At 35.6% G+C, this 26979-nt stretch overlaps 1 protein-coding gene across 11 annotated transcripts in view; it reads left to right on the forward strand.

Moving 5' to 3' along the window:
* PPFIA2 (PTPRF interacting protein alpha 2) overlaps nt 1-26979 on the forward strand; it is a 351943-nt gene that overhangs the window by 313991 nt on the left and 10973 nt on the right. For all 11 annotated transcript variants that reach the window (XM_027794257.2, XM_005242638.3, XM_055808922.1 and 8 more), the window contains 5 exons: nt 2938-3031; nt 19103-19184; nt 22326-22526; nt 24688-24750; nt 26169-26198. In XM_027794257.2, coding sequence (XP_027650058.1) covers nt 2938-3031; nt 19103-19184; nt 22326-22526; nt 24688-24750; nt 26169-26198 — 470 coding nt within the window. The remainder of the gene's footprint in view (nt 1-2937; nt 3032-19102; nt 19185-22325; nt 22527-24687; nt 24751-26168; nt 26199-26979) is intronic.

A 26979-nucleotide genomic window follows, 5' to 3' on the forward strand; every position in this document is an offset into this window, starting at 1 on the left:
TAGGTTTACAAGTATGTATAAAATTAACAGTAGGACTGTTAACTGACTAAAAAGTGGGAGCAAAATATTTTTAGAAATTGAAGTGACATTGAACAGCTGAATTATAGGGTGTTTTTTCTCATCTTTTAAGATACCAGAAGAAAAACAAATATTAAGTGGCAATTGCCATTCAACAGCAGTACTTTAAAGACAAAACAAAATTTAAAAACCAGCATCATGGTAGTACTTGAATCAATTCCATGACAGGTACGCTATCTGTGCAGCGATATAATTAATAGTTCTATTTATAAGAAGATACTATATCACAGAAATTTAAATAGTAAGTCCTATCATTACTGCACTGCAGTATATTTGTACGGTTTTCATAACCTAACCTTATAATGCAAAATTAATAAAAGAATCTCATTTAATTTATTGCTTAAATTAAACATTCTAATTTGATATAGATATGTATTTCTTGTATTTTTTAATATGTAAAATACCTTTTTCTTCAATAGCTTGTCAAATACTAAAAAGATAATAAATGTAATTTTGAGCCTCAGAAACATTAATTCATTTTCCTATATGCATATTTGCACATGCACACAATTACAGTTAAAGGAACACTTTAAAAGTTTATGTCAATGAAGAAGATATTAGGGATATAAGTACACATAATACTTCTGTAACTAATACTATAGTATCTCTAAAATACCAGGTAATAGTTATTCATACTTAAGAAGCAATATTGGAACTTCCCAAGTTATATCACTAACTTCAGCAGCCCTGCAAAACTCTGAAAGCATTACCTTTCAACTGCTAAACTTGCCAGAATTTTTTTATTTTATAATTTGCTACCTTCAGTGTCTCTGCTAAATCAATTGTGTTATTGTTCAAAGGCAAGTTCATTCCTTAGGAGATCTTAGAATCAAGATTTCTAGATCCTTCACGATTTCTTTATGTTATTGGAAAAGGGAAAAGGAATGTTACAGGGAGCACAGGTTCCTTTTATTTATTGATTTATTTGATTGATTGATTTTGAACTCATCCAGTCTTCTTTCACTTGTGGAATACCACACTAGACACTTACATATTCTTCTTCCCATGTTACATTTAAAATATTCTCATCCCTAAAACAAACAATACATTGCAAGTATTTTTAGCCCTGCCCAGGCAAGCTGGTCTCTGTGGTGTATGCAAAGGTCAGCTTGTTAGGGAACATTTATTGTGGCCATCTGCATGCCTGAGATACTGACAGGCACAATCACCCTGGTTTATTCAAAGGGACAGATGTGTTTGTCTTACGGTGAAGTCTGTTATGCCAAGAATACTTTCCAATCTGTGATAAACCCTCATTGTACTGCACTCATACCATCTCTGTCTTAACATACTGTGAGCTGCTCTCTCAGAAAGGTGTGGTATATTGATACAGCAGTTTGCTAAATTAAAAACTTACTCCAGAGTCTGCAATAAACATTTCATGAGATATTCTGTAAAACTTTGAAAGGCAGATGAAGTAAAGCAAAGTATACATTCATGTTTAAGGTGTTTGTGAATTGCATGCATCGTTCTCGTCATAAGACTTGCAGAAGTTGTGTCCTCTTTAATAATGAAATGTGTATAGACAAGCAGGAGTGTTAAAACTACACCTGCTTTGAAAGGACAGCTTAAAGCCAGTCTTTTCTAAGTTAACATCATAAACATGATGCAGCAGTAGGTTTTGTTCTCACTTGATAGAGGTGCATGTAAATGTTACTTGTAAAAAGGAGTGAGGCTATTTCACCATGTAAAATTTATACATTGTTTTATGGTTAAAATCAATGAATCAGAATACTATGCTTTAATTAATTAAAAATAATTTTATTATGCTTTCTTAATTATACCAGTGTTTGCTCTACAATTGTTCACTATCTATTAGCTGAGAAATGAGAAGTTGCCATTGCCAAATGGAGTCAAGCACCAACATTTACAGTACTGTTGTCTTCTTTCTTGTGCCAGTTACACACTTTCTGTATGTGTATATATGAATAGCAGCACAGGAGGAAAGCAGCCCTGAAGAAGTGCTGCAGCCCCTCTGTCTGCACACATACATTCAAATGAGAGGACAGTATGGAGCCAGGGCCAGGAGACCATACTGACAGCTCCATGAGCAGGTCATTTCTTCCTTGAATCCAGGCAGCGACAAAAAAGTCTGAGCGTCTTTCCACTTCTGCACTAGGAAGGTCACATTAATGGACATATTGTATGATCAGCATGGATCATACAATAGCAGTCATGTCCTTAGTTTACAGTATGATTTTATTTTGGTCCAGGTGTCCTTGCTTGCTGCAAGCTTCCCTTGTCACTCTATGCAAGTTATTCAAGTTCCCATGACTTTGACAGGAATTAGATGCCTACAAGACACCTCCAGAGAGACCTATGAGGTTTTTTACTTCTCTGACAGATTCTTTATGTCATCTCTAGCTTGGGAGTTAGCAGGGATAATGACGTCAAAGACTCAGACTGTCTATGAAAGCAAAACAAAAGCTTTAGTATTAGGAGACTAAGTGATGCCGTATTGTCTATAATGAGGCAGTTTTGTTTGTATATTTCCCAAATAAGATTTAAAAATTGTGAGAGCCTTGCTTACTTAGGACCGTGAGTCTGAGCCTCCAGAGGCAAAGAAAAACAGGCAAAGGAGATCAGGGTGCTCTTCTCATACATTTCTGCTAAACGCAAGGAGGAGAAGGCGGCAATTTTCACCTCTACTTCTACTCTTTTCCATGTAGTAAACACTCGCCAGAATTTACTTTTGTAAGTGATAGCTGTTCATTCACCACAAACACCAGATGTCATGGCTTAAGGAAATGAACACAGATGATGGTGGCAGGTGGGAGGGGGATTGAAGAGTTGAGAATGGAACAACTGAGAAAAAGCTATAGGAAAATCCGGTGGGATTTGTTTTGTTTTGTTTTCCAGGAGGTTACATGGAAACAGAGGCAGCAGCTCAGGAATCTCTGGGATTAGGCAAACTTGGAACCCAAGCAGAAAAAGACCGAAGACTAAAGAAAAAGTGAGTACCTTTTTCGTGTGACTTTCATTGGCTCAAACTTGATTCAAATGTCAGATTTTGTGTTTGCTTTACACAGACATGTAATGACAAGCAAGATCATCTACTATGGCACTTTAGCACTTAGTGTGGTTTTTTTTCCAGCATAGAAGTTTTTAAAGCTGCATATGAAATATAGTGAAAAATATTTAGTCTGTCAATTGTACATTATTGTTTCATTTGTGAAAGAAGATAGGTTTATGAGAAAGAGACATATTCTATTTCACATCGTGATTAATTCCATGCCTTTTGCCTTCCGTGCAATTATTGAAAACTAGGCAGGCATTTAATGACTTACTACATAGACTTTTTTCAGAAGGGAGAAAAAGACTTTCTGCATTATATATTGGACACATGATAATTTCTGTCTATAGAATTCAAAGGCTCCCCATAAACCCGAGCAGCTTCGCTTTCTTTTTACCTGTCAGCAAATGGCAACCTAGCTTCTTTTTTTTTTTTTTAATTTGCATAAATTATATAATAACTTAATGGTGTCTTTGGTGCACCTCTTGTAAAACCAGTACACTGACTCATAGTAGCTGCCAGGAGCTATGGAGAACTATTAAAACACAGATACAAACACAAAAGAAACCTCTTGGCAGCATCAGTTCCAGTGTAATTAGAGGGTGTCAGAGAAATAAAGATGGTACTTAAAAATTACTTTGCAGATCCATCCTGAAAACAAACAGGTTTGGTTTTCATCCATAACCATTAAATTTAGTGCTATTATTTGGATTCTGAAAGCTTCATTTTTAAAATTTGCAGGGGTTTTTGGTTTCTTTCAGTCTTTAACGTTCCTTTGCAAAGTTTGAAGAGAATTTGCAAGTCTAATCCAAATAATTCAGTCATAATGTTTCAGGTTCTCTTTAAATTTTAAATTTATATGTAGAATATTTTTAATCGCTACTTTCATATCAAGCTCCTGATGAAATATAACTTTAAATATACACATCCATGGAATATACAGATGTGTTCCATTCAAATCAGTCTTTACTTAGCAATTAAAGATAGAGAAGCAGTCATTGTGCTAACTGAGAGGGAAGAAACATTTTAAATTCAATTAAGAAATTTACAATAACATTCACAGGGATAATTAAAGTTGATGAGTCGTCCCTGTATTTCTTATCTATGCATTTTTATCATTCAGTCATTTAGAAATATGTGGATGTAAAAGGTATGTTACTATACTTTTTTACTAAATCTATAAAATGTCTTTGAGACAGTCATTGTAATTTGTAAAGAATATCATTGAATTTTCAGCAGCCTATTTTTTGAAGGCCCTATTTTTCTTCCAGCTCTAAGGACTGAAGGTACCACAGTTTCAAAATCACTTTGAAGAGACAAATGTCTTCACTTTGTTTGCTTTCTCAAACTAAATTATAAGTTCAAAGAACTAAATAAAATAACCTAAGACTTGACACACCACTGCATTCATGACATGACTACTTCATATATGAGAGTGCCAACCAGTTTATGGTCTGGAAGTAGTAGGTGTGCAGGTAATCTGTTATTAGACTTCTGTCTAATCTCACACAACCCGAGTTTTCCATGCTTTCTGCTTTTCAAGTCTTTCCTTTTTTTTTCTCCTGTGTCTGTCTGTCCTTGGATTAGATTCTTTATGAATTAGATATAATCAAAACGTTCTCTGCTGGAAGGAGAGGAATCGTTCCTTTGTGACTATGAATATTCACCTAGTCTGAACTGCATACTATTTATCCTAAGTATATGTTATATACCTATGTCATGAAGACTTTCCATTTTTTTCCCCTGTTCCTTTAGATTTATCTGTCTTCAGAGTTTCTCATTTTGGAATCCTTACAACTGCTTTTAAGATTCCTTTTAATTTAAGGACAGAGAAAGGTTAACATACATTGCTAGTTTATATATATATGGTATAGTTGTAAAGGAACTGTAATATAGGAAAAATGTAATTTTTTAATTAAAAATTTTGTTAGACACACACATGAGATTCTACCGAATTATAAAAATCATTAGGGTGCCAAGCTATCAATAGGGTATAAGAGAATTAACACTTCCTTATAAAACACGCAGTCATGTATTTGCATGTTTTACCTTGGAAAGTATTAAGTTGAAACAGTCCAGAAAGTCAGTTAAATGAAAAGTTTGTCTCAGTAAGTCAGATTCCTTCTAACCAACACTTAACAACGCATAACTCCCTCTGGAAGTAGAGCCTTCACATATACAGTAGTTGCAGGATTACCAATCTGGGTAAGGTAAATTAAAATACTATGCTGTGTAACATTAAGGGTGATAGTAATGTATATAAGGTCTTTATAAGAGGTAATAAGATAAGTCTGAGCATCGTATGCCATCTTGTGATGTAGCAGTGAGATTTACATTCAAGCTTTTGATTCCTTTTTGCTGCTAAACAAAACTGCCCTACGAATGCTGCAGAGACAGTGAGCCCCCAGTCACTGGAACAGAGCGAGCAGAGCACTTCACCTTGTAAGAATTTCTATGGCTAACTTAGGTTAGGACATAAAGCCCCAAGAGAAACAGGGCCACTGACAGTGTAGTTAAAGGATAGGCTAAAGCAGAGAAGCACTCCTTTGTATTACAATTTGGGGGTGTGAGAGCTTCACTTATACTGACTTTGTCACTTCCTTAAAAAAAACCTCCAAACCCCACCCCACCCCACCCCCAAAAAAACCCCAAAAATCCCCACAAAAACCTCAAAATGGCATCTCTCCTAGACGTGAAAGCAGAGGTCTGGTTCATCAGTGATCAACACATCAGTACTGTGAGCAGTATGCATGAGTTTCACCAGAGCGCTTTGAGTTAGTAAATTAAAATTGTATAGAAGTGATTATAAAAGGATGTATTCCTGTTAAAATGCTATCCATGGTATTTATTTCAGTTGAATTAATATCTTAAATGAAAACTATCTTAAAATGCTGAATCTCTAATTTTGCATTTTTGAACATATTCAACTTCATCAGTTATTCAGCAAGGGTGCTCCTACCCCAGGGATGAAGCACGATTTTTCAAATTGTCAGCTGCTGCAGCCAGTAGGTACTAAAGGTCCACCAGGTCTCCTGGCCTTCTGCTCCCTGAGTAGCAAGCACGTACACTGAGCCTGTTCTAGCCTTGTGGAGTTACAAACACACTGCAGCATGCTATAGTATTTTAGCGCCATTTATATGCATGGAATAGATTACTGAATAATACATTTCCCTCTGAAAAGTTTCATGAGGGAACATAATTCTGGAGACCAGTTCTCTCTCTGGTGATTATAGTGTCATTAACCCAAATTTCAATGTTTTCCTCCTTCTTGCTTAGAAGATGCTATTTAGATGTAAAATTTCATTCCATTTCAATTGACTACTTAGGCATCATTAAAATTTAATTAGTAGTTTGTCTTAATGATATGCTAGACATTTATAAACCTCAAACAAGAGTCTCTATTAATCCAACATTTGTTTATTACAGTAGATTTATTAAGAAGGCATCAAAGAGAAATTAGGGAAGCTGTGCAGAATTTTTAAATTAGACCCAACATGTTCCTAAAATAATCTGAAAAGATGAACTTAAGTTGTCTGGTTCATCCATAGATGTTTACTCTCAGACATTAAATATATGACAGCTCTAGTTAACGTTAAAACTTTTAAAGTCTTGCTATTTGTAAATTGAACGTGGAGTCCTAGAAAACAAAAAAAATAATGTCAGGGATATTTGGAGCATTTAAGGTATTATTCCATTGTTTGGTAAAAATAATTGATGTCAGGTGTGACAAAGGATAATGCACTGCATTTTTTTAATTTAAATTAGCCTTTTAACTCTGCTTCACTTGTTCTATACAAAAGCTGTTAATATTTTGTATATAATGTCTTCTGCCTTTTGTCTGATTCTTAGAGCCTGTTTGCCTAATGAGTAACTTCTTCAAGAAAACTCAAGAGTTTAGGACTAAAATTATTAATGGCACTGATACCCTCTATGTCACCATTACCTTCATTTAAGTGTCCTAATGGTTCCAATAATTTGCACTCATCTAAATCATAAATTTTGATCAAGGTATACTTTCCAGAAGGCACCCATCACTGAAATGAAGAATGGAGCTTTTCTCGTAGTATTTTTTTTCTAGTGATTAACTAGTCTCCCTCTGAAAAATGGTTACTTAATTTCCAATTCTGAATTTTGTAGTCAACTTCAGCTACCATTTATCTGTGACAGTGTATACGCTATCCCAGCTGTTCATAGCATCATCTCTCGTGGGTATTTTTGCACCAAATAATATGACTGTGCACAATAACTTGGCCTTGGCATTTGCTCAGCGTTGTCATGATAGCCCAAGCTGGGACTCAGCATAGGGTGTTTCAGGTCAGTCCAGTTTCTATTGCAACACATAAAGGTTTGCAGAGGGTTTGGACAGAGACATAAGTACCCCCTGTATAGCAAAGCTGATCAGCGTGTATCCTACAAAATGATTCATACCTCAGAGAAAGGGTAGATATAGCACTGTGCCTAAAATCAAATATTCTGTATCTCCCTTAAAAATGCATATCCCCACTGACCTCACCTCGGGTAGAAAATTAAGACAGTTAATGAAAGCTGTATAAATGTTTGACTGTCCTTTTCACTAAAACACCATATGAGGAACTCTTTATAAAATCTTCTTTAACAATGAACTCAGCAAAACTTGAAATACTATCAACCAATATAGCCACGTTTGCTTCCCTTTTTGCTGTACCTGTCCTAGTGAACGTCGATTGTGTTCTCCTTGTCTACAGTTTTTTTCAGGAGTTATGTCAAATAATCCTTAGCCAAAAGCCTCACCGATGGCAAATACATCTCCAAAGAGTCTTGCTTTGTCTTCCAAAGTGCCGTATAGCTCTGAGTGCCAGTAATGTATATCCTTTTCAAATGTAATGTTTGATTTGATCTGCAATATGCAATGGAACAGCAAATAAGAATCTGCTTGTAGAAGGGAGCTGCTGAGGAAAGACAAGACATGTCTTCTATGTTGCATAAAAGTATGTAATGATTTTTTTTTTATAATCAGTGATATTTCATAGGATGTGTTTAATTCATCCTGTGCAAAGCACTAACATAAGGCAAGATTCAAGACTAAGTGCTATGTAGTCCTAGATTTGACCTTGTGCATGCTGCTAACACAGTTTGAGATTGCCCTATGCCATTGCTTCCCCAGCAATCCCAAATACAAATCTTCGCCATGAAAAAAAACTTTGCATGCATGTCATCTAGTCTGGATCATACTGACAGGATTCCAGCCCAGAAGCTGATAAATTCCCCAGTTTATTATTTTGAGTGTTGGAATAACAATCACAACTTACCTCATAGCTGATGAAATAACTGCACTGTGTCATAATGCCATCACTCAGAGTCATCTGGCAGTGCAGAGCTTTAGCTTCACTGTTTCTTCAACTTTGTTTGATTTGATTCTGGAGAGGAATCTATTAATTCAACATTTTAAAAACAAGCATAAGATGTGAGGTTTCTATTTTCCGACGGAAAAAAAAAAAGTAAACCTTTCTTTCCTGTTTTGGGGAGATTTACTCCATAGGCACAGGTGTGTGTTTGCCAGATATAGCCTCCCACCTTCAAGTGGATCGCATAAAAGCCTTGATATACCAGGACACGTATATAAGCTTGCATACATGAATAAAGACTTGTAAAATCGAGGCCTAAGTAATTTTCATATGTAAAATTATGGTGTAAAAAAAAATAAATTCATATTTGTGGCCTTATCATTAACCTTGCAGAGAGAATTGCAATGCTGTTAAGTCTCAGATGACTACAGTGACATACATATTAAACAGCAGTAACTTCTACATGATCAGAAGAGCATGTTGTATTAACTGGCTCTTCTTCCTTTCTAACTAAAAAAAAAAAAGAGATATAAATGTTGGCAAGTTCCTTTGATAAATTTCTTTGATAAATTTGACCAATTCCTCGTTATGCTTCAGCCCTATGCTTTTGTTGGTTTTCAGTTGTATATATCCTTCAAAAATTGGCAGGTGATAGAGAGAAGTCACAAAAAATAGGCCTCACATTGTGGTTATCCACACTTAAATAAAATCAGTAAAAGAAAAAAGAACACTGTGGCTTCCATTTTTTTATGGGCATATCTAACTTTTAGATTCCTGTCAACAGGCTACTTGAAAAAATGTCTGTGTAGACCTTTTGTGGAATAAGAGTTTGAAACACTGTAGTTATCATTTAGCTGTTCTTGAATCCGCACAATGTCCATTTAATTAGGCTTTATGTGTGCAACTGTAATTAGAATTTGACATAGTGTATTTGTGACTAGAAATAAGCTCTCTTTGCAGTATACAAATAGGTGTTTCCTAGTAATTTTCTTAATTGCACACATTTTGATAAAATTAATCCAATTGGTTTAATTAAGAACTTTTTCTGTGCCATCCATCTAATGTTCCTATATACTTAAAGTTTACTAAACACCATTATATCCTAAAGGTACATGATTCATTTTTTTACAGTAGCACTTAAGAATATAATGCTTTTTTTTTTCTCCAATCTTTTACTTACAGATTCTTCAGAAAAATTCTGGTTTTGCGTTTAATTTCTTCCCTTCTTATCTCATCTATGAGAAACTAACTGATGTTAGTAGTTTTCAGATTGATCTTTAGTTCTTCCTCTAATTCTAGCAAATAACACTGTCTTCAGTAGCTATTTATTTGCTATTTTCTTATTCCAGTGGAGGAAGGAGTGGTATTCAGTGCTCTGATATGTCGTTTAGGATTGTCGGCTGTGTCCACCATGGTGTTCTCTTGGCTGGATCGGTGTCTAATCCTTGAGACATACATAAAGATGAATTCTCTTTTTCAACTTAATACCTTTAGCAAACATTTTTAACACTATCTGGAAGATCCTTTCAAATCATTAGTCAGTCAAAGCTTTTGCAATGTTAAAAATGTATCTTGCTATTTCGTTAGATACTTGGAGCCTTTTTAGCATTACAAATGTAAGGATATATGGGTATTTCTCTTGCAGAGATTATTAAACCTTACTCAGATTATTCTGAAGATTGAAAAAATTGATACAACATATTTTATGCTATGTCTAAGTTAAATATTTATTTTTTTAAAATCTTGTATTTTAAAAAATAGTATTTTTACCCTTTGCCAAGTTTTTTTTATTCTTTTCCTCATAAAAGATAAGGATATGTGTATCAAGTTGCACGTTTTTGATCAAACAAAAGCTAGACCAAAGCCCCAGTCCTTGACTTATCTACATGTATAGGCCTATCTATTACAATTGTGGATAAATATAAGCATCTACCCTCATGCATGCAGCTGTCTCTCTAAAAGATGATCTCCAGCAGATGCAAGTGTCTTGTCAGATTAACTGTAGAAATAGGATTTAAGGGAAGAATAAGTAAAACACAGCAGAGGAAAACCAATTCTACTTAACTTTTAGTTTAATGTATGTCTAAGGAAAATAGTGTTCCTTCAATAAAATGCTGATAAAATGGTTGTTCTATAAAATGGAGAAGGCTAGAATTTAAAGATCCATTTTTTCCTGCTGTATTTTATTATTCTGCATACAAGATGCTCAGGAAGTGAAGGAATGTCCCTTGATCCTCTGCTTCTATAATGGGGGAGACCGGAATGGCCTTCAGGTCCCATAAGTTATCTCCAAGCAACTGCAAATTGCCAACTCATTAAAGCCGACAGAAAATTACTTGCATTCCAATTAATCCCCCTCTTTATTTCTCTCTACCCATACCCAAAGGAGTATTCAGGGGAAGATGTAAGAAGTGGGAATTCTGGTTCAATAGGCTCTAGAAGGTCCAAAATTAAAAGCTTTTCCAGCTTTTTAGTTAGCTCAGTAGATTCTACTGAGCTAATTTACAGTTAGCTCAGTAGAAAAGGAGCATGAATCATGAAAGTGTATTCAGTTCTAGTGCTACTTCCATCAGATTTGGTAACTGAATAGTTCTCTAGTCCTTTATTTATATTGCATACCTTCATTGTCCTTCCCTTCCTTTATTTCCCTTTCTTAAGCTTTCTGTGTATAAATTTGTCGTTTGTTTCCATCTACTTTTCTATATCGCCCTTTCTCTTCTTTCTCCCAGCTGTTCTGCTGATCTCACACACATGAAAACCAAAATTTAAGATATTGAAACCAGGGCCCTGCGGAACTCACTGAAGTGTCTGGAACCTCTTCTTTTCACCCCCACATTTTCTACAGCTATGTCTACCAAACATTTTTATATCTCTGTAAATCATTTGTTAATAGAAATATAATATTCTGAGATGTCTGAGTTTCATTCAGGCATATAATTTTCTTTTTATGATGGCAATTAAAGGAAGCTGAAGAAGTTTATTATTGGCAACAGCATCCTGCTTTCTCCTATAGATAGTGTTACTAAATATATTGGCAAGAATAGGTTGCCTAGAGGGCAATTCACTCATACTAGTATGGGTACTGATCTAATGTTAGTATGACTGCTTAAATTAAAACACTGCATGGCATAACTAACTATTACAAATGTTAGTCACCTATATACATAAACTCTGCATAATTAAGGGGAAAAAAAGAACCAAAAAACCAACAAAAAACCAAACACCACAGAAACCCCAGTCTAGGTCATTTATCATTACTATGAGCTATTTTGCTAAAATATTAGTGACTTCCACATAGAAAAGTAAACCTTGGAACTTACTTCATTCAATTTTACTGTGTCTTTATGGTAATTTGCTTAAATCCAGAGGTTTGGGATTTTCAGGATTTTTGATGTTACGGAAAAATCATTATGAAATCATTCAAATCTGGGTGAAATGCTTTGATTTGAAAATCTATTCAACATTCACTGTTTACAGTTCTTTGACACAAATATGTATTGTACATGGAAGATGTGCTGTGCTAAGTGGTACCTAATAAATAACCAACATCAGCATAATGAAAATCTAATTTGAACAGATGTACTTGCTCTTCACAAGAACATTTAACTTCTTTAAAGCATTCAAAGACCAGTTAGAAAGATTTCTGTAGTTATAATGGTGGTGGTATTTTACCTATCATATGATTATTTTTTTTTTTCGGGACTACTATATGTTCATTAACATTTATGTGCTTTTTTTTTTCCATTAATCTCTCTCCATCTCATGAAAAGCATATCTGGGTAAGTTAAAACACCATGGCTGCTGAACATATTCATTTTCAGCACCATGTTTATTTTCTATGTTTTCTTCTTATTTCTTTTTGTTCTTCTGTGAACATTGCAGAAAACTAACTCAAATGAAACCTTTCAAAGTATTCAAAATAACGGTAACCTGCGAAAGCATATGCAAGTACAGGTCAGGACTTGCTTGTGCAGGGCTTAACAGGATAGTTAACTACATTGAGAATAACTTCTGTCATTTTTTTGAAATAAATGTGTTTTAGAAAGTATGAAGCCCAGAATCACAAAGATATTTGAAAGTTTAAGTCAATAGAAAAATTTTGATTGTGAAGGCCTAGACTAACAATTGCTGTTAAGGCATAAATTAAATTAATTAAATCACAGAGGACTCCAACTCATAAACACTCCAGTAATCTGGAGAAAAAAAGTCCTTTTTTTCTGTTTGAGCCTTCATGCTCTGTAGTCATACAATAATATTTCATTTGTGTGTATAACTTCCTATTTTCTTTTTTACCAGTTCATTTTTTTTTTTTTATGTTTGGGCTTTGGGTTTTTGGGGGTTTTTTTAGTAGTTAACCTGATAGCAAGTTTAAAACCTTCACCTCCTCTTTTATCTATCATATAAATGTTATTTTCTTCTTGAATAATTTTTGGGTCTCGGGGAGAAAATTTCCTCCATTCAAAGCATATATGCACTATAACTTTCTAAAGGTGTAAGGATAAAAAACTCAAAGAGAACAGGGATTACCACATTAATTTAGAATATGTGATTATGAAATAGTGTTATAAAAATAGATTTGATAACATTTAATCAATCTGGGCGCTCCAGGGGTCTTTAATGTTGTACAGTACATTCAATATTGCAAGGCTATCTATTATGCAGGTCTATTTCACTGGTGGTTGTTTGGTTGTTTTTTTTTTAATAGTGGCTCTCTACAGCTCTAATTTGTTAGGGTCTGTATTAAGCATTCCTGAACATGCCCCACTTTGTTTAATATACATCTTCAGAAAAAAGAATGCTGCCCTTCAGTTTGCATACGCTTAAAATGTACACTGTTAAATGTGCTTTGCTAATCTGTGTTATCTGGGTTTATGTTAAATTTATCCTTCCCGATTTTATAGATTTAAAAACAGATTTATTAGCTGTATCTTGATTTCTGTTTCAGTCATTTTTTCTGAAAACTCCTTAAAGTTTGATATAAACATTTTGTAAAAAAAAAAGGGAATTTAATTTTGTCCATTGTCCTGTCTGACTATAATATCGAATATCCAAAAGGAGAAAGAATGAAGATTTCAAATGGTTTAAAAACCAATCACTTAAGTGCCAAAGCTGAAATAAGATCTGGCCTAATTTTTAGTTAGTGCAGTCAGATGGATCCTTTCAGATTAAATTAAATCAAATTAGCACTGTATGGCAATATCAAGTCTGAGTCTCTTCTCCCACCACCACCACCACTTTAAAAACATCTATACTATTGCAGAACAAAAATAGATGAAATATAGCTTCTTATTTTTTATTAGACACTTATTATAATTATGAATTTATACAAATGCAACTACCTTTTGTCATGTAATGGTCTTAGCTACAGGATTCTAGACTCTTGACTATTTATCAAATGACAGTAGTAAAGATGACATTCAAGACCATATTTATACATTAGAAATCCTCTCTCCTGAATTTTGAAGTGTTTCAATGTATGTTACCTTTCAAGAGGCAGGTGCATTTAATTTTAATATTATGATATGAATATGAAATCATAGGATTACTCAGACAAATACAGTATACTTGGTCTTTCCTTTCTGTCTATTTCTCTTCTAGAAACTTATCAAGTATATTTTGTTGTAAACTAAACATTTTAATATTGATAATAATAAAAGTGATAGTGTCAGTAATAATAATAATCAGACGATCTGCTAGGTAAACAATTTCATCTGTTGTCTTCTTAAGAAAATGTCTGGGAGTAAAGGCCATTTCATAAAAATCCAAATTAGCAATTAGGCAAATTTTTTTTTACAAAATCTGCTTGTATTTTACAAACATGATTTGACGTTTTACTTCACTGTGCCTCCTTTTCAATTTATTTCACATTTATGATTACATTTTAACTAAAAGACATTACAATATGCAGAATATAATATCCCATGAGGGCTCTTCTCCACTAGAACTATCAGAGTAAATGCTATTATTTGCAGAAATACGAATATCTGTGCTGAAACACTGTTCAGGTTTCATCAGGACAGTGTCTGGACTTTGTGTACTACACAGAGCATTTGCTTTATGTGTATCAGAAATACTATGCTGTTATTTGTTGTTTGCTTCATAGGGGTAGCCTCATCTTTGTAAGGAAAATTGAATGTCACTGAATGACATGTTTTAAATCAAGATCTTGTTAACTTCCCACACATGTCTATTTAAAGATTATTCTTCTTTTAATGAAGTTCATTGAGTTTTATGCAATGAGTTGGTTAGGGCTATCTATACAGGACTAGAATTTTCCTGGTGCAAGGGAAAGATAAATATAAAATAGAAAATTTGCAAAATAACAACATAGTTTTGCTCTTATCATTTTCCCCTTCCTTTTGCTCCCATGTACCTCTGTCGTCCAGAGGGATACTGAAGCATTCATAGTCCGCATAGTATGAGACAGCTGTGCTCTCATCTTGATAGGTTGATTTGGGCAGCTGCACCTGGCTCTCAGCAAAATGGTGCCAAAGAAAATGGCCCAGTGTAATGGTATCTTTAGGAAGGAATTTTGGGGACGATTAGACATTAGAAGTCAATGCTAAGGAGGCAACCCTGCTTCTCTGACACACAACTCTACAACACAACTTGATGTGATTTTTCTTTTCTGTCTTTGATAAAAGAGTGAAGACAGCCTACTTTATGAGGCACTCTTTCTAAAACAAATACAAGCATATCTCAGATTTTGGATGAATGCTAAACAGCTGATGTTCACCAAATTTCCTTGCTTTGCAAAACCAGGCTCAGAGTGATGATATCTTTTAAATAGGATATTGCACTTCCTCCCGTAATGTCTCCAGGAAGCAGATTTTATTCTTGAACAGTAATAATGTTATATTTAAAAATACAGCTTTAATTTGGAATTCATTTCAGTGGTAGTAAGTGGTTTAAAGCCCTATCAGCAAAATAATAGCATTTATAGTAATGCCTAATTCATGTAAATTCTTGCTTATTGGTTTGTTTTCATATGTTGCCAAAAAACGAAATGAGCATGGAAATAATTACATTTTAATTCCCTACCTCCTTACCAATGTGAAGTGGACACATTATAACACGTAGTACTCTTCTGACAAAGTCTTAGGAGGAGAAAATCCCTACGTTCCCTTGTAAAGCATCTTCCAAATAAGAGAAACTGCGTAATCCTATTCACAATCTCCAAACCCTATCTTTGTAATGCAAGAAAATAAGATGAGCTTTAGCGTATTCATCTCTTCTTCCTCCTGTGATCAAGTGTATGTCTTTGTAAGGAAAACTGAACTGCAGTAGCCAATATTTGGCTTTAGGGACCTTCTGTTTTCAGGAAGCCAGTGACTATCCCACAAGGACAATAGTACATTCAAGCTGTTCCAAAATATTTGGGTTATATTCCAAAACAGGCAGATCACTGGATTAATTTTTCTGATAATTTGCACTATTGATCAAAGCAATATTTCCCCTGCCCACCCACCCACCCACCCCTTACATGGCACTTTGAACTTATTTTGAAAGAGTGGAGTGTTTTCTGTAGTGCTAGTTCATATAAAAAAAATCCCCAGAATTCTCTTTGACTGCTGACTGAAGAATATCTCTCTCAGTCAGAAAAACAGAAATTCTGGGTTTAGTTCTGGTTTAGAAAGTGAAGGTTCGTGTTCTTCATATCTTCTAGTGTGTATTAAAAAGTAGTCAAAGAATACTGTTCAGGAAGTAAAATATAATTTAAAGTAATCTTTAATATTTGAGAGGTGTTTAAACATCTAAGGGAAGGAAGCATAAATTCTGAGGCATAAAATTATTTTTTAAAGGGAAAGAAATATTATAAAAATACTTTTAGTCTTCCACACCAGTAAGTGAGGCACAGGCCTTATGATGGCTGTAGTCCGTGTGCATGTCAAAATATAGGATTTTAACTTTACACTAAAAATATTTTTAATCTGAAACACTTCTACATGCCAAGACCCTTTGGATTATGTTAATCATACTCTAGTCTTTGGCTATAGCATATACCTAGGGCATTCCATTTCTTGCCTGGCCCCATTTTCTTCAGGCAGAATCAACAACCACAGCTAGATTTGCTTCCAGCTCTGTGAGCCAGGCTGGCTCTGAGGTAACAGCAGTGCTTTCTGACTTTCAGAGGCTGTATTTGTTTGAGAAGCGCTGGAATAATGCTAAACTTCCACACCAAGCCTCAGGCCAGTTCAGATGTTGCAAAGTCACAGAAGACTGTCTAGAAATACATACTTTATAATTCCAGCATGAAGGAATTAAGTTTATCATGGAAGTGAGACCTTAAAGTGCTAATGCCTCTTCTGGAGGCACCTCGGTTCCTGAAGCCACACAGGGATTTAACACCAAATCAAAGAAATAGGCTAAAACTTTGTTCCCATCTCCTTGTAGACCATGTGCTGCTGCTGCAGGAGACCAACACAAGCAAAGGCAGCCAGTGGCCCTGAAAGACATAGCCTCCTTTTTTTACTTACTATGTTAGCCAGCCCTGCTCTTTCAGCTGGGATGGGTGAAAAGAAAAGCCTAGATAAGGAAAAATCTGAGGTCAGATTCCTCCAAGGACGGTGTCTCCATCTGCAGAAGGTGCAGATCCCTGGGCTTGGGCTGACTTTGGGGAAGGAGCAAGTTGCACAGGGTTTTGCACAGTTCATGCTCTGCCTTAGGTCACCAAAACCAGCCAGGTGAGGAAGAGACATCCCTGAAAGCTTGGCTCTCTTTCAGGGCAACCATGCCAGCTGTAGCCCTGTTGTGGCACATGATGGAGTTATAGCACTGCTGTAGCTTTGCAGGCACCCTGCAGAACCAACTCCAAGGGAAGGCTGCAACCCACATACCTCATCCACAGGTAGCTGGGAGGTGGCCAAGTCTGGACGTGCCTTAATTCTGCTTTCCTAAGCAGCTCAGTGTATATGTCTCCCTGGGAATATGGGATTCCTGCACCTCCACCAGCTACTGAAGGTAACATGGTGTTTGTATACCCAGAGAGCAACTTCTCATTTTACTGGGGATTATGCTTTCACAGAAAGCAAGGATAGCTCTACAATGTCTTTGGACATCTGAGTGACAAAGGATAAAATACGCTGCTAAAGATGTATGGGAGGAGAAGTCAGATTAACTTCGATAATGCTGTCAGGTATTTGTAATGTTACGTATTATTACGGCATAAACACAGAAAATCAAGCAGCTGTCTTTCTATTAATATCCAGAGCCAGGGACTTTATCATGTATGCAAAATGGATATTTGAGTTCCATTTACTACTAAAGCCAAATTCTCTCAATCTGGCCCCTTGGCAGTGCAAAAATCCCGGAAGGGAGTACTCCTTACAAGTAAGATCACCGCATCGCTTTTATCTCCTGTATTTTTATAGTACATATATTTGAAAGGCTGGTAATGCAGTTAAAAATTGCCAAGGGATAATTGAACCCCAAAGGCTGCAGTAGCGAAGGAGGACAGAGCAAAACTGAAGCTATAATTCCAAGGTTTCCTTGTTATATGGGAATGTAAGCAAATTTTAATACTACATTAGCATAGTCCCTGTCTAATTTGTTTTTCACTACAACTTCTTGCTGAGAGCATTCTTTTGTGTTTCACTCAGTAGGAGGCAGCTGAAAATATGTTGTTAAATACCAGGGAAAAAAAAGACTTCTGAAGGACTGCTTTTTCTATGCTGCCGCCACAGTGGGTTCTTCATTCCTGCTCCAGGAACAAAAATGTCTGGTCAAATGGTTGAATGTGTTTAATATAGACCATTTTCCTCATATTCTAGCTGGCTGGTCTATACATAACTTTACCAAATATTTAATGCCACTATATTAAAAGTATATTTTAAGCTTTGAGAATTATGTTTTATATACACACTCATTGCAAACCAGAGAAGCTGCAGATGCAGGAGGTGGATTGGTAGCTGATCAACTCAGTAAAAATATATCTATGTATATATGTATATGTATAAAATTGAGAAGCCACATCAATTCTATGATTATAAAAACAGATATATCAGTAAACCACATAGATTTATTTTGTATATAAGCAATAATGAAAAAAAATAACATGGAATTATTAAAGGTACAACCAACTCTTAATTAGCCATGGCTGGCTTATTTAAAATGCAGAATAGCTGTACTCTAGAGACCCTAAAATTGTGCATAGCTGGTCCAGCAAGTTTACTGTTTCAAATAGAGAGACCTCTCAGAGCCGGCTGCATTACATCCATGCTTAGCTCAGATTTAGAAGTTGGCAATTTCAGGTCTTCCTGGGTCACTACCAAATCAGAGCTAAAGGATTCAGATACTCAGGAGGAATCCTTCAGTTTTGTCTCATCACCAAGGTCTTCTATTATATGGATGATCCTTTTATACAGGTTATCCCAATTCTGTATTGCTTCATCTAAGAAAGGGCAGAAACCTTGCCTTTTCTGTGTTAGTTGTTTAAAGGGATGTCAAAATGCACCAAGAAAAAAAAAAAAAAAAAGAAGAAAAAAAAAAAAGAGGTGGAAACAGAGAATACATTTAAAAAGGGGAAGGAGCTGTATTATTCACTGGTGTTTTCTATGCCTTTTCTATGCCATTTCTATGCCTGCCATCATGCTTCACTGTTGTTACCCTTAACAAAAAGGCACAGTTGCATCTATATTGTCCCTAAACATACCTCTTGGTATTTAACATTTTCTTCATCCATTTTCAGACATGAACTTCTGGAAGAAGCTCGGAGAAAGGGTTTGCCCTTTGCACAGTGGGATGGGCCAACAGTGGTTGCCTGGCTGGAGGTAAGTGTCGGCCATAACTTGGAAATGTGAGTCACATTTGTAGACTGCTTCTATGTGCTCATTCTTACAAAATCCAAAAAAGACTGTAAAAGTCTCCTTCTCTCTCTCCTGCGCACTGTCCCATGAACACTAAGCAGATTTTGACACTGGATGGTGTAAATCAAAGACAAGGCAGAAAGTAACGATGTTCTTATACAAATACACAGTCACCCTTACGTGGCAAGGCTGTGTTACTTCAGCAGACATACAAGCTCTTCGTTGGCTCAAGGAACAGGTGTCTATTCCTTGTCTATATCAAGCATCCCTGTGTATTCACACCTGTTCTTTTTTCTGTTGTGGGTATCATCCACTGATTATCAGATAGAATTCACAGAGTTTTCCCCTTCAATTAAAAAAAAGGTCCCTTTCTAAAGCTTTAAACAGGAATATGTTCAGGGAATAAAAGACTGAAGAATGAAAGCAGCTGATGTCTACAAAATTTCTGCTTCATATTAAAATTGCTGAAGGTACCTAATGAAAAAGATGAAATGAAAACTGCAGAAAGGCAGCTCAAGCATTTGTGCACGACCTTGGAAAATGGGATGATATCTTCCTTCCCAAAAATTATCTCTGTTAATATGGAACATTCATTAATTTGGCTGCTACCTGACTTTTTCATATGACTGAGAGTTGTATAACCAGATTTGTATCAGTAGGAAATATTCAATATTACAGTCAAAGTGGATTTGCTGGAAACATGAACATACAAAGGTCTATACATTTCTGAATACTGAGAAAAATCTGCCCTTGATGTCCTCCAGGGTGATCCAAAATATGAAGATATTTCTGACAAGTTAAGCCCTAATCTTTTTTTCTTTGATTCTTAGCTGCAGAATAGGATATGCTTCCCACTGTCTCAGAGAGGGGCTGTAAAGAGAAATTGATGTCTGAACTTTTTGGGAAATATGATGAGATTAGCACAGGAAAACCCATGAGGAAGTTTATGTTGCAGTATTCAATGGAGATTGAATACTGATGATAAAAAGATATGAGGCCAGAAGTACTGTATTTATGCAGTGAGCATCAGTGTATTCAGTCAGCAGATGGACACTGTGCATTTCATACTCTCCTGGGGAAAATATAATTTGTGACCCTTTGACTAAAAAAAAAAAAAAAGTAATATTAAAAGAGACAAAGACCCAAATTAAAGAAGTATATGTGGTCACAGTTGTGACACTTCCAAACTTTTCAGGATGTGACATTTCAGCCTTAGCATATTCTGGACATTCCTATGTAGCACAGCCATAGCTGAGATATATTTTAAGAACTGTGGCTTTTCTTAGCTAATTCTGGAAAAGTATATCATTCTTGATATCTGGGTTCTCTGCCTAGAACAATTACTGTGCCTTCTTTTTAGAAACTATTTTCATCTAACCTCAATTCCTGGTAGAGACAGCTGTTTGTTAAAGAACTAACTTACCTAATTTGTTAAAGAACTAATTTACCTAATGAGTGGCAAACAATTGAATCTATTTCTGCAGGCTGAATAACTCCCAGCATTTATGCTTTCCTGCTTTTCAAGTGCATACATGAAAAAAATAATGTCAAATTAAATGAGAATATTAAATACATTTTAAAGGTATGCATAGATTCCTCATGGTCCTTTGTTTAAGCACAGCTGGGTGTAATCTACATAATTCTTGGTTACATTTTTTTACTTTCATGAAACTTTGTATTTTGTTATTATGGTTAGTTGGAATTATATCATACTTTTAAGGTCTGTACTAGCATGGATGAAGGGCAGCACCTCATCCCGTCAGTGAGAATGGCTTTTTGAAACACAATGCAGTCATCCCTCAAGCTCTGCAATGCATCAGGGGTCAGTACAGAAAAACCTGACTGAGTTTTTTTGGCATCTGATATTCAAGTCTGTTTCTCTGTGACATGAAAGTGATCGAACAGCTGTTTTAACTAAATATTTCCTAGATAAGGTATAGACTTGTTAATAACCACGCAGTACTTCCCTGTATTTTGAGAAATTAAATAAAAATCCTTTCAAATTGTCACTGCTTTCCAGATTTATTGGTGAATTTACTGATGGCATATTTTGACTCATTCCCTTGACCTTGTGTCCTCTTTCAGTAAACCGTTATTAAGAGAAAAAAATAAAATAACAAAACTGGCTAATTCTGATGGCCTACTCAAGATGCACCTAGCTAGGTCTGTCTTTGTGTTCCATTGTGTTATCTCAGTGATTATGGCATTCACTGCTTATGTCCTTCTCACAGTTTTTGCTATAGCATAATATATTTCATACTGTGACAAAAACTTCCCACATGCATGTATTGCTGCTCTGGAATTACCTCCTTCGGGAGCAAAGAACTGTAGACCCTGACAGTCATATTAATGAGGCAGCGCAAAATGAGAAAGCTGAGAAAACCAAGAAGAATTCATACTCGATAGGTCCCAGGAAAGACTGCTAGGAGTAGAGAGTACCTCTTACAAGGAAAGACTAAGTGGTGAAGTGAGAGGCGGTTGCTGTCCTAGGTGGCAATGTAGCTATGCTCACATTGTCCTGTAACTTCTAACCAGTATTTCTAGTTAGTATGTGACACCATACCAGATTGATCCCAAATTTACAGTATTCTCAGTCCTCACTAAGTTGGTTTTCTGAACTGTGCTTGGTTCATTTTTACCAAGAAAATAATAGCTGAGGAGTGTAAGATTGAGTACACTATGGGGATTAACAAGGAAAAAGAAAGCCAGTTTAGTACAAAAGTGAAAAAATTACTTAATTCCTCTTAGTTTGTTTCCTGTATATGATAAGACTATCAGACGGGCGGTAACACTGACTTTTGCCATTACTTGCTCATTAAAGACCTAGGAAAGGAGTAGCCCAGGTGATAGAGGTACACAGCTCTAATAATAATTCAAAGTATCCCTTGCTATAAGGTTCTGGTTACAAGAAAAGCAACAAAAAAGAGTTCACATGAAGCCATGGCAATTTCAAAGCTTCTGAAACAGTTTTGTTTTGTTAAAGACTATGATATACATACTCATTTTTGTGTATTATCATGCTTCAGATTGATAAGTGCCTTGATGATTAATTTTATTTGAGAAATGAAGCAATGCTTTGGATGAATGTGTCCTTTCTCTCAACAGCTCTGGCTAGGCATGCCAGCCTGGTATGTCGCTGCCTGCCGTGCCAACGTGAAGAGCGGAGCTATTATGTCTGCTTTGTCTGATACTGAGATTCAAAGAGAAATTGGAATCAGCAATCCTCTTCATCGCTTAAAGCTTCGACTAGCAATCCAGGAGATGGTATCGCTGACAAGTCCATCAGCACCTCCAACATCCAGAACAGTGAGTCCGGTTCAGCTAACTTTTTCTTCCCTGCCTCACCCTGCAGGAGTCTGCAGAAAGACTTTTGCAGAATGAGTGGCTCTATGGTAATACACACTTCACAATCAGTGAGAACTGTCCTATAGAGACTTAGAAGGACCTGCTCATCACTTGCTTGATAGTTGATCACTGATATCTTTCCTTTAGCAGATATTATTCTTTTTTTTTAAGCCGTGCTTTTGATTAACCTTGATGTTATCTAAATGATCAGTATTGAGCATCTTATTTGTAATTTTACCTGTATTTTTTCCTTTCTCTTCCTTCAAGTAATTTCTCCCAACCAAATCAGATTGCATTTCTCTTTTTTTTCGTTTGTTTGTTTCTCTCTCTCTTTCTTTCCTTTTTTTTTTTTTTTTTTTTTTTTTTTTTTGGAGGGAGTGCAGGGGGAGGGGTACGGGTGGACAAGGCAGGAGGGAGGAGAGGTTATGTGGGAACACAGCTCTTTTGATTCTTATTTACGTTCCCCTTTTTTGCATCCTTTCAAATGTTATCTAATCTGAGTAAATTCTTTATGCTTTTAAGAGAATCAGTGATTGGAGGTATGAAGGGAAAGTCTGGAAGGGAGAAGTGGAGCATGTGCATTTGGTGAGGAAGGGAGAGAGTGGCAGCAGATGGGAAGGAAGCAAGTAAAGAAGAAACACAGAGATACAAGTCTGAAAGGAAAGGGGAATATATCAAAAAGAGCAAGAAAGTAGATTAGGGGAGAGTAAGAATATGTGCCGTAGATAAAGGAGTACCTTTTAGTGGAAAATGAAGAAAACCAGGCCAAACTGATGAGAAAAAGAAACAAGGTAACAAAAGGGGAGTTTCATTCTGAAAGGCTCATGTTGATAGCCATGAAAGACCCAATAGAAACTGTAACAAAACCAAAAGCAAACAAACAAACAAACAAATAAACAACAAAAAAAAAAGGCTTGATCAGATGGGAATCATGGCGTAGAAGTGAGGCAAAAAGACTACTCAAGTAGTGCAGCCCAGACTTCTAAAAGTAAGACAGTAATAATAATGATGTTAATAATAATGATAAGAATGATGATTTGTAATCTCTTCATGGAATTAATGGAGAATCTTTTGGTGGAAATTAGAATTGAAATACTTTTGAGGGTGCCAGATCCACTGAGCTACACAAGTAACTGGGCAACAGGACTCTAATGTTCCTATTGACTGGCCTTTTATCTTCATGTTGCTAGGGTTCTTGAAGTATTATAGTTCCCCACCTGATTATTTTCTTGCCTCAGAACAATTGTATATGTCATAACCATGGTAATATTATGAATCATAATGGATTTCACCTATGTAAAGTGGTATGTATTCAACATGATGTTGAATGCTAAACAAAATTCATTTTGATTTGAAAAGCATAAGAGCATATTTCAAAGCCTAAGAGCACTGACTGACACTTACGAAATGAGAAAAGGGTACATTCAAGCTAGTAACATTGGGAATAACTTTGCCTTGTGTTTTAATTTTTCCTGAGTAATTGGCAGCACAAAGCTGCCCTGCCCTGGAACGTGCATTTCTGAGTCCCAAGTCTTTCTCAGGGAAGGAGCTCTTTTACTTCAGCTCTCAGGAAAACACAGCAGACTTCCATACCCCCTCCCTGCCTCATTTCATTGTCCTAGTAATAATCTGACTGAAAACAATAGGATGAGGAAAAATAGTTTTTCAAGTGAATTCTCTTGACGTTTTTGATTTACAGAAACTTGGCAGAAGCAATCATTATTTAGATGACAATATGAGCATGTGATGTGTGCAGAATATTTAGGCTGGAAAATCTTTGAGAACTGAAGCTTACCTCCAGACAGAGCTATGAGCCAAAGGTTATATTTGCCACTTGAAAGGCAGCTTAAATTATCATTCTTTCCTTTGTGACGGTGCTCTGCTGGACTTCATCCATCTGTTCTAGTTGAAATACCCCATCACATCTGTTCAGAAACCTCTAACAAAATATATAAAACAAGTTGTCTAAAGTTGTCTCTAGTTGCAGCTCGGTAGAGGCAAGAACATGGTTGTGCTGATGGTGATGCTATACGCTGTTAACTTACAGTGGTGCTGCCTTTCTTCTTTACCACTGCTTACCTAATGTGGATCCCACCTGCCTTCCTGTGGGCCTTGTCCATAGCCCTCAGGCAATGTTTGGGTGACCCATGAAGAAATGGAAAATCTTGCTGCTCCAGCTAAAACGGTTAGTCTTTCCACTTCCATTTAAAATGGTTTCAGTGCTTGAAAGAGAACTAGGATGTATCAGCTTTAATGTATATGCCGTATCTTCTGTAGGATGCTTCCCAAGCATGCCATTAGAAAATTGCAGAGAGTAGTGAAATTGAATTTAAAGAACAGTTACATTATTTCTCAGCAAAAGACATTACAAACTGTACTGCAATCACAAAAATTGTGTGAACGTAAAACTGGTATTGGAGTTTGACAGTACATTATAGTTTCACTGCCAGTGTGAAACCACATTTAGTGAAATGAAATTGTTGCAGTTACAGCTGTGACATTTCCCCTGTACTCTACTCCCTAGTACCTCTCTAAATATAGTTTTATATCTGCTGAAATAGAAAAATAAGTAAAGGCTTGAGAAGGGTGCATTACACAACTTGGTGTTTTCATTAATGCTGGGTCTTTCATGTCCATACTTGTGAATTCATGCTCTTTGATTTAGGGTGCATGGTGTTATTTATTTATTAGTTTTTGTCAAACCTCTCCCTGCTTTGCAGGGACATAAATAAATATTAATGGATTTTATTCAATAGTTCTCTCTTTTTCCTTTTACATTGAACATATGTTATTTTAGGTTTTGTTTTTATCATAACAACTCCATAACAGTGCTTATAAAACATGATATAACCCTACAGTGAGTCTGGAAACCTGTCTTCAGTTTGGAAAATTTTGTAGTCAGCCAATTCATAAATGGTGGAGGAGGTACTGAAATTAAAATTTGATGCAATAAAGACTTATTTCTTAGAAATTTATGCTTGCTATGCTATTTTAAGTTTTGTCATAAATGTTCATGAAGCAGATTCTCATCGATAATTTATTTTTGTTTACAACAGAGCTCATTTTTAATTATTCTTGGTAAAGATAAATACAAACATAACAACACTGAACTGACCAGAAATAGAGTTGATCCTGTTTAACTGGCCAGCCAGGAAATCTAATTTTGCCATAAGAATTGTTACATAGAAAGCTCCTTTACAATACAGTCACAAGACAGCTTTTTATTGTGAATGTCGCAAAATCTAACTAGAAACAAAAAATGGCATCTCTAATGCCCAGCTTTGTAAGTAAATGGTTGTGATTTGATTGTGAAACCATAAAAAGTGTTTAAGATAATGCTGTAAAGTTTCACCAAGCTATAATGATTTTATATCCTGAAAACATAGTGAGATTTGCCCTACTAAGATTTTATGGGTTTGGTCTTGTAATTTTAAAGGTATAGCCTAGGGCATTGCCACTGCTGGAGTTACTTTATCAGCACATTTTACGTGTGTGTTTTCATTTGTACTAAGATTAACATACACATGAAAACCACATCTTTTTATAACTCATTTTTATTGTCTTTTTACCTGCTTTACTAATTGCTTCTTGCTGATAACACAGAAAGAGTCTGAAGAAGGCAGCTGGGCTCAGGTATGACACTTTCACATATTTTTTTTCAATGAAAAGCCAATAATAATGTAATTAACAGTGTATCAATATGCATAGAGTATAGTATTATGACAGTATCTCAACGATTGAATTATGATTTACACATTTTAGAGTTCTCATACAAAAAAAAAAATATTCTCTGGACAGGTTTGCTAGGTAAAGCACAAAGAGGCATATATGCTGCAAATATTTTTCTTGAAAGAAATGGTTACATTCCAGAGACCCATTCTACCTCCCAACTAAATCTAAATAAATATTTTCCTCATTTTTGAGAACAGGCTAATAAAATATGCCAACAGTTTGAGATCTAACATTTCTAAAATTACACTGGAATTTTTCTAGGACAACAGTATAAATCACACCCAAGTATCAGTCTACAAATAGTCTTGTATAATTAGGAAGAAAATTTTTCAATTTCATTAGACTATTAGTTACTTCTATTTTTAAACTTCTTTCTCTGCCTTTAACATGCACACTTACACAATCTTACTGTCTTTACTTATGGCATTTCTTTCTTCTTCAAAATCTCACCAGAATGAGAAATGAGGGGACTGTATTTTCCCCCATAGAAAATACATCCAGCTCACACTGTGTTATCCTTTTGTGTGTAATAACAGGATACATTAAAAACAAAACCAGAAAAATAGTTAGGCTTGAAAGCGATGCTCAAAGCTGAGCGCGATCCTATTGAGAAGGTGTTAATCTTACAATTTATGAGTTCTCTTTTCTGTTAAGCTTTAGTATTACAAAATAATTGGCCATA

This window comes from Falco peregrinus, chromosome 6 (genome assembly GCF_023634155.1).
Source record: "Falco peregrinus isolate bFalPer1 chromosome 6, bFalPer1.pri, whole genome shotgun sequence".
NCBI classification, from domain to species: Eukaryota; Metazoa; Chordata; class Aves; order Falconiformes; family Falconidae; genus Falco; species Falco peregrinus.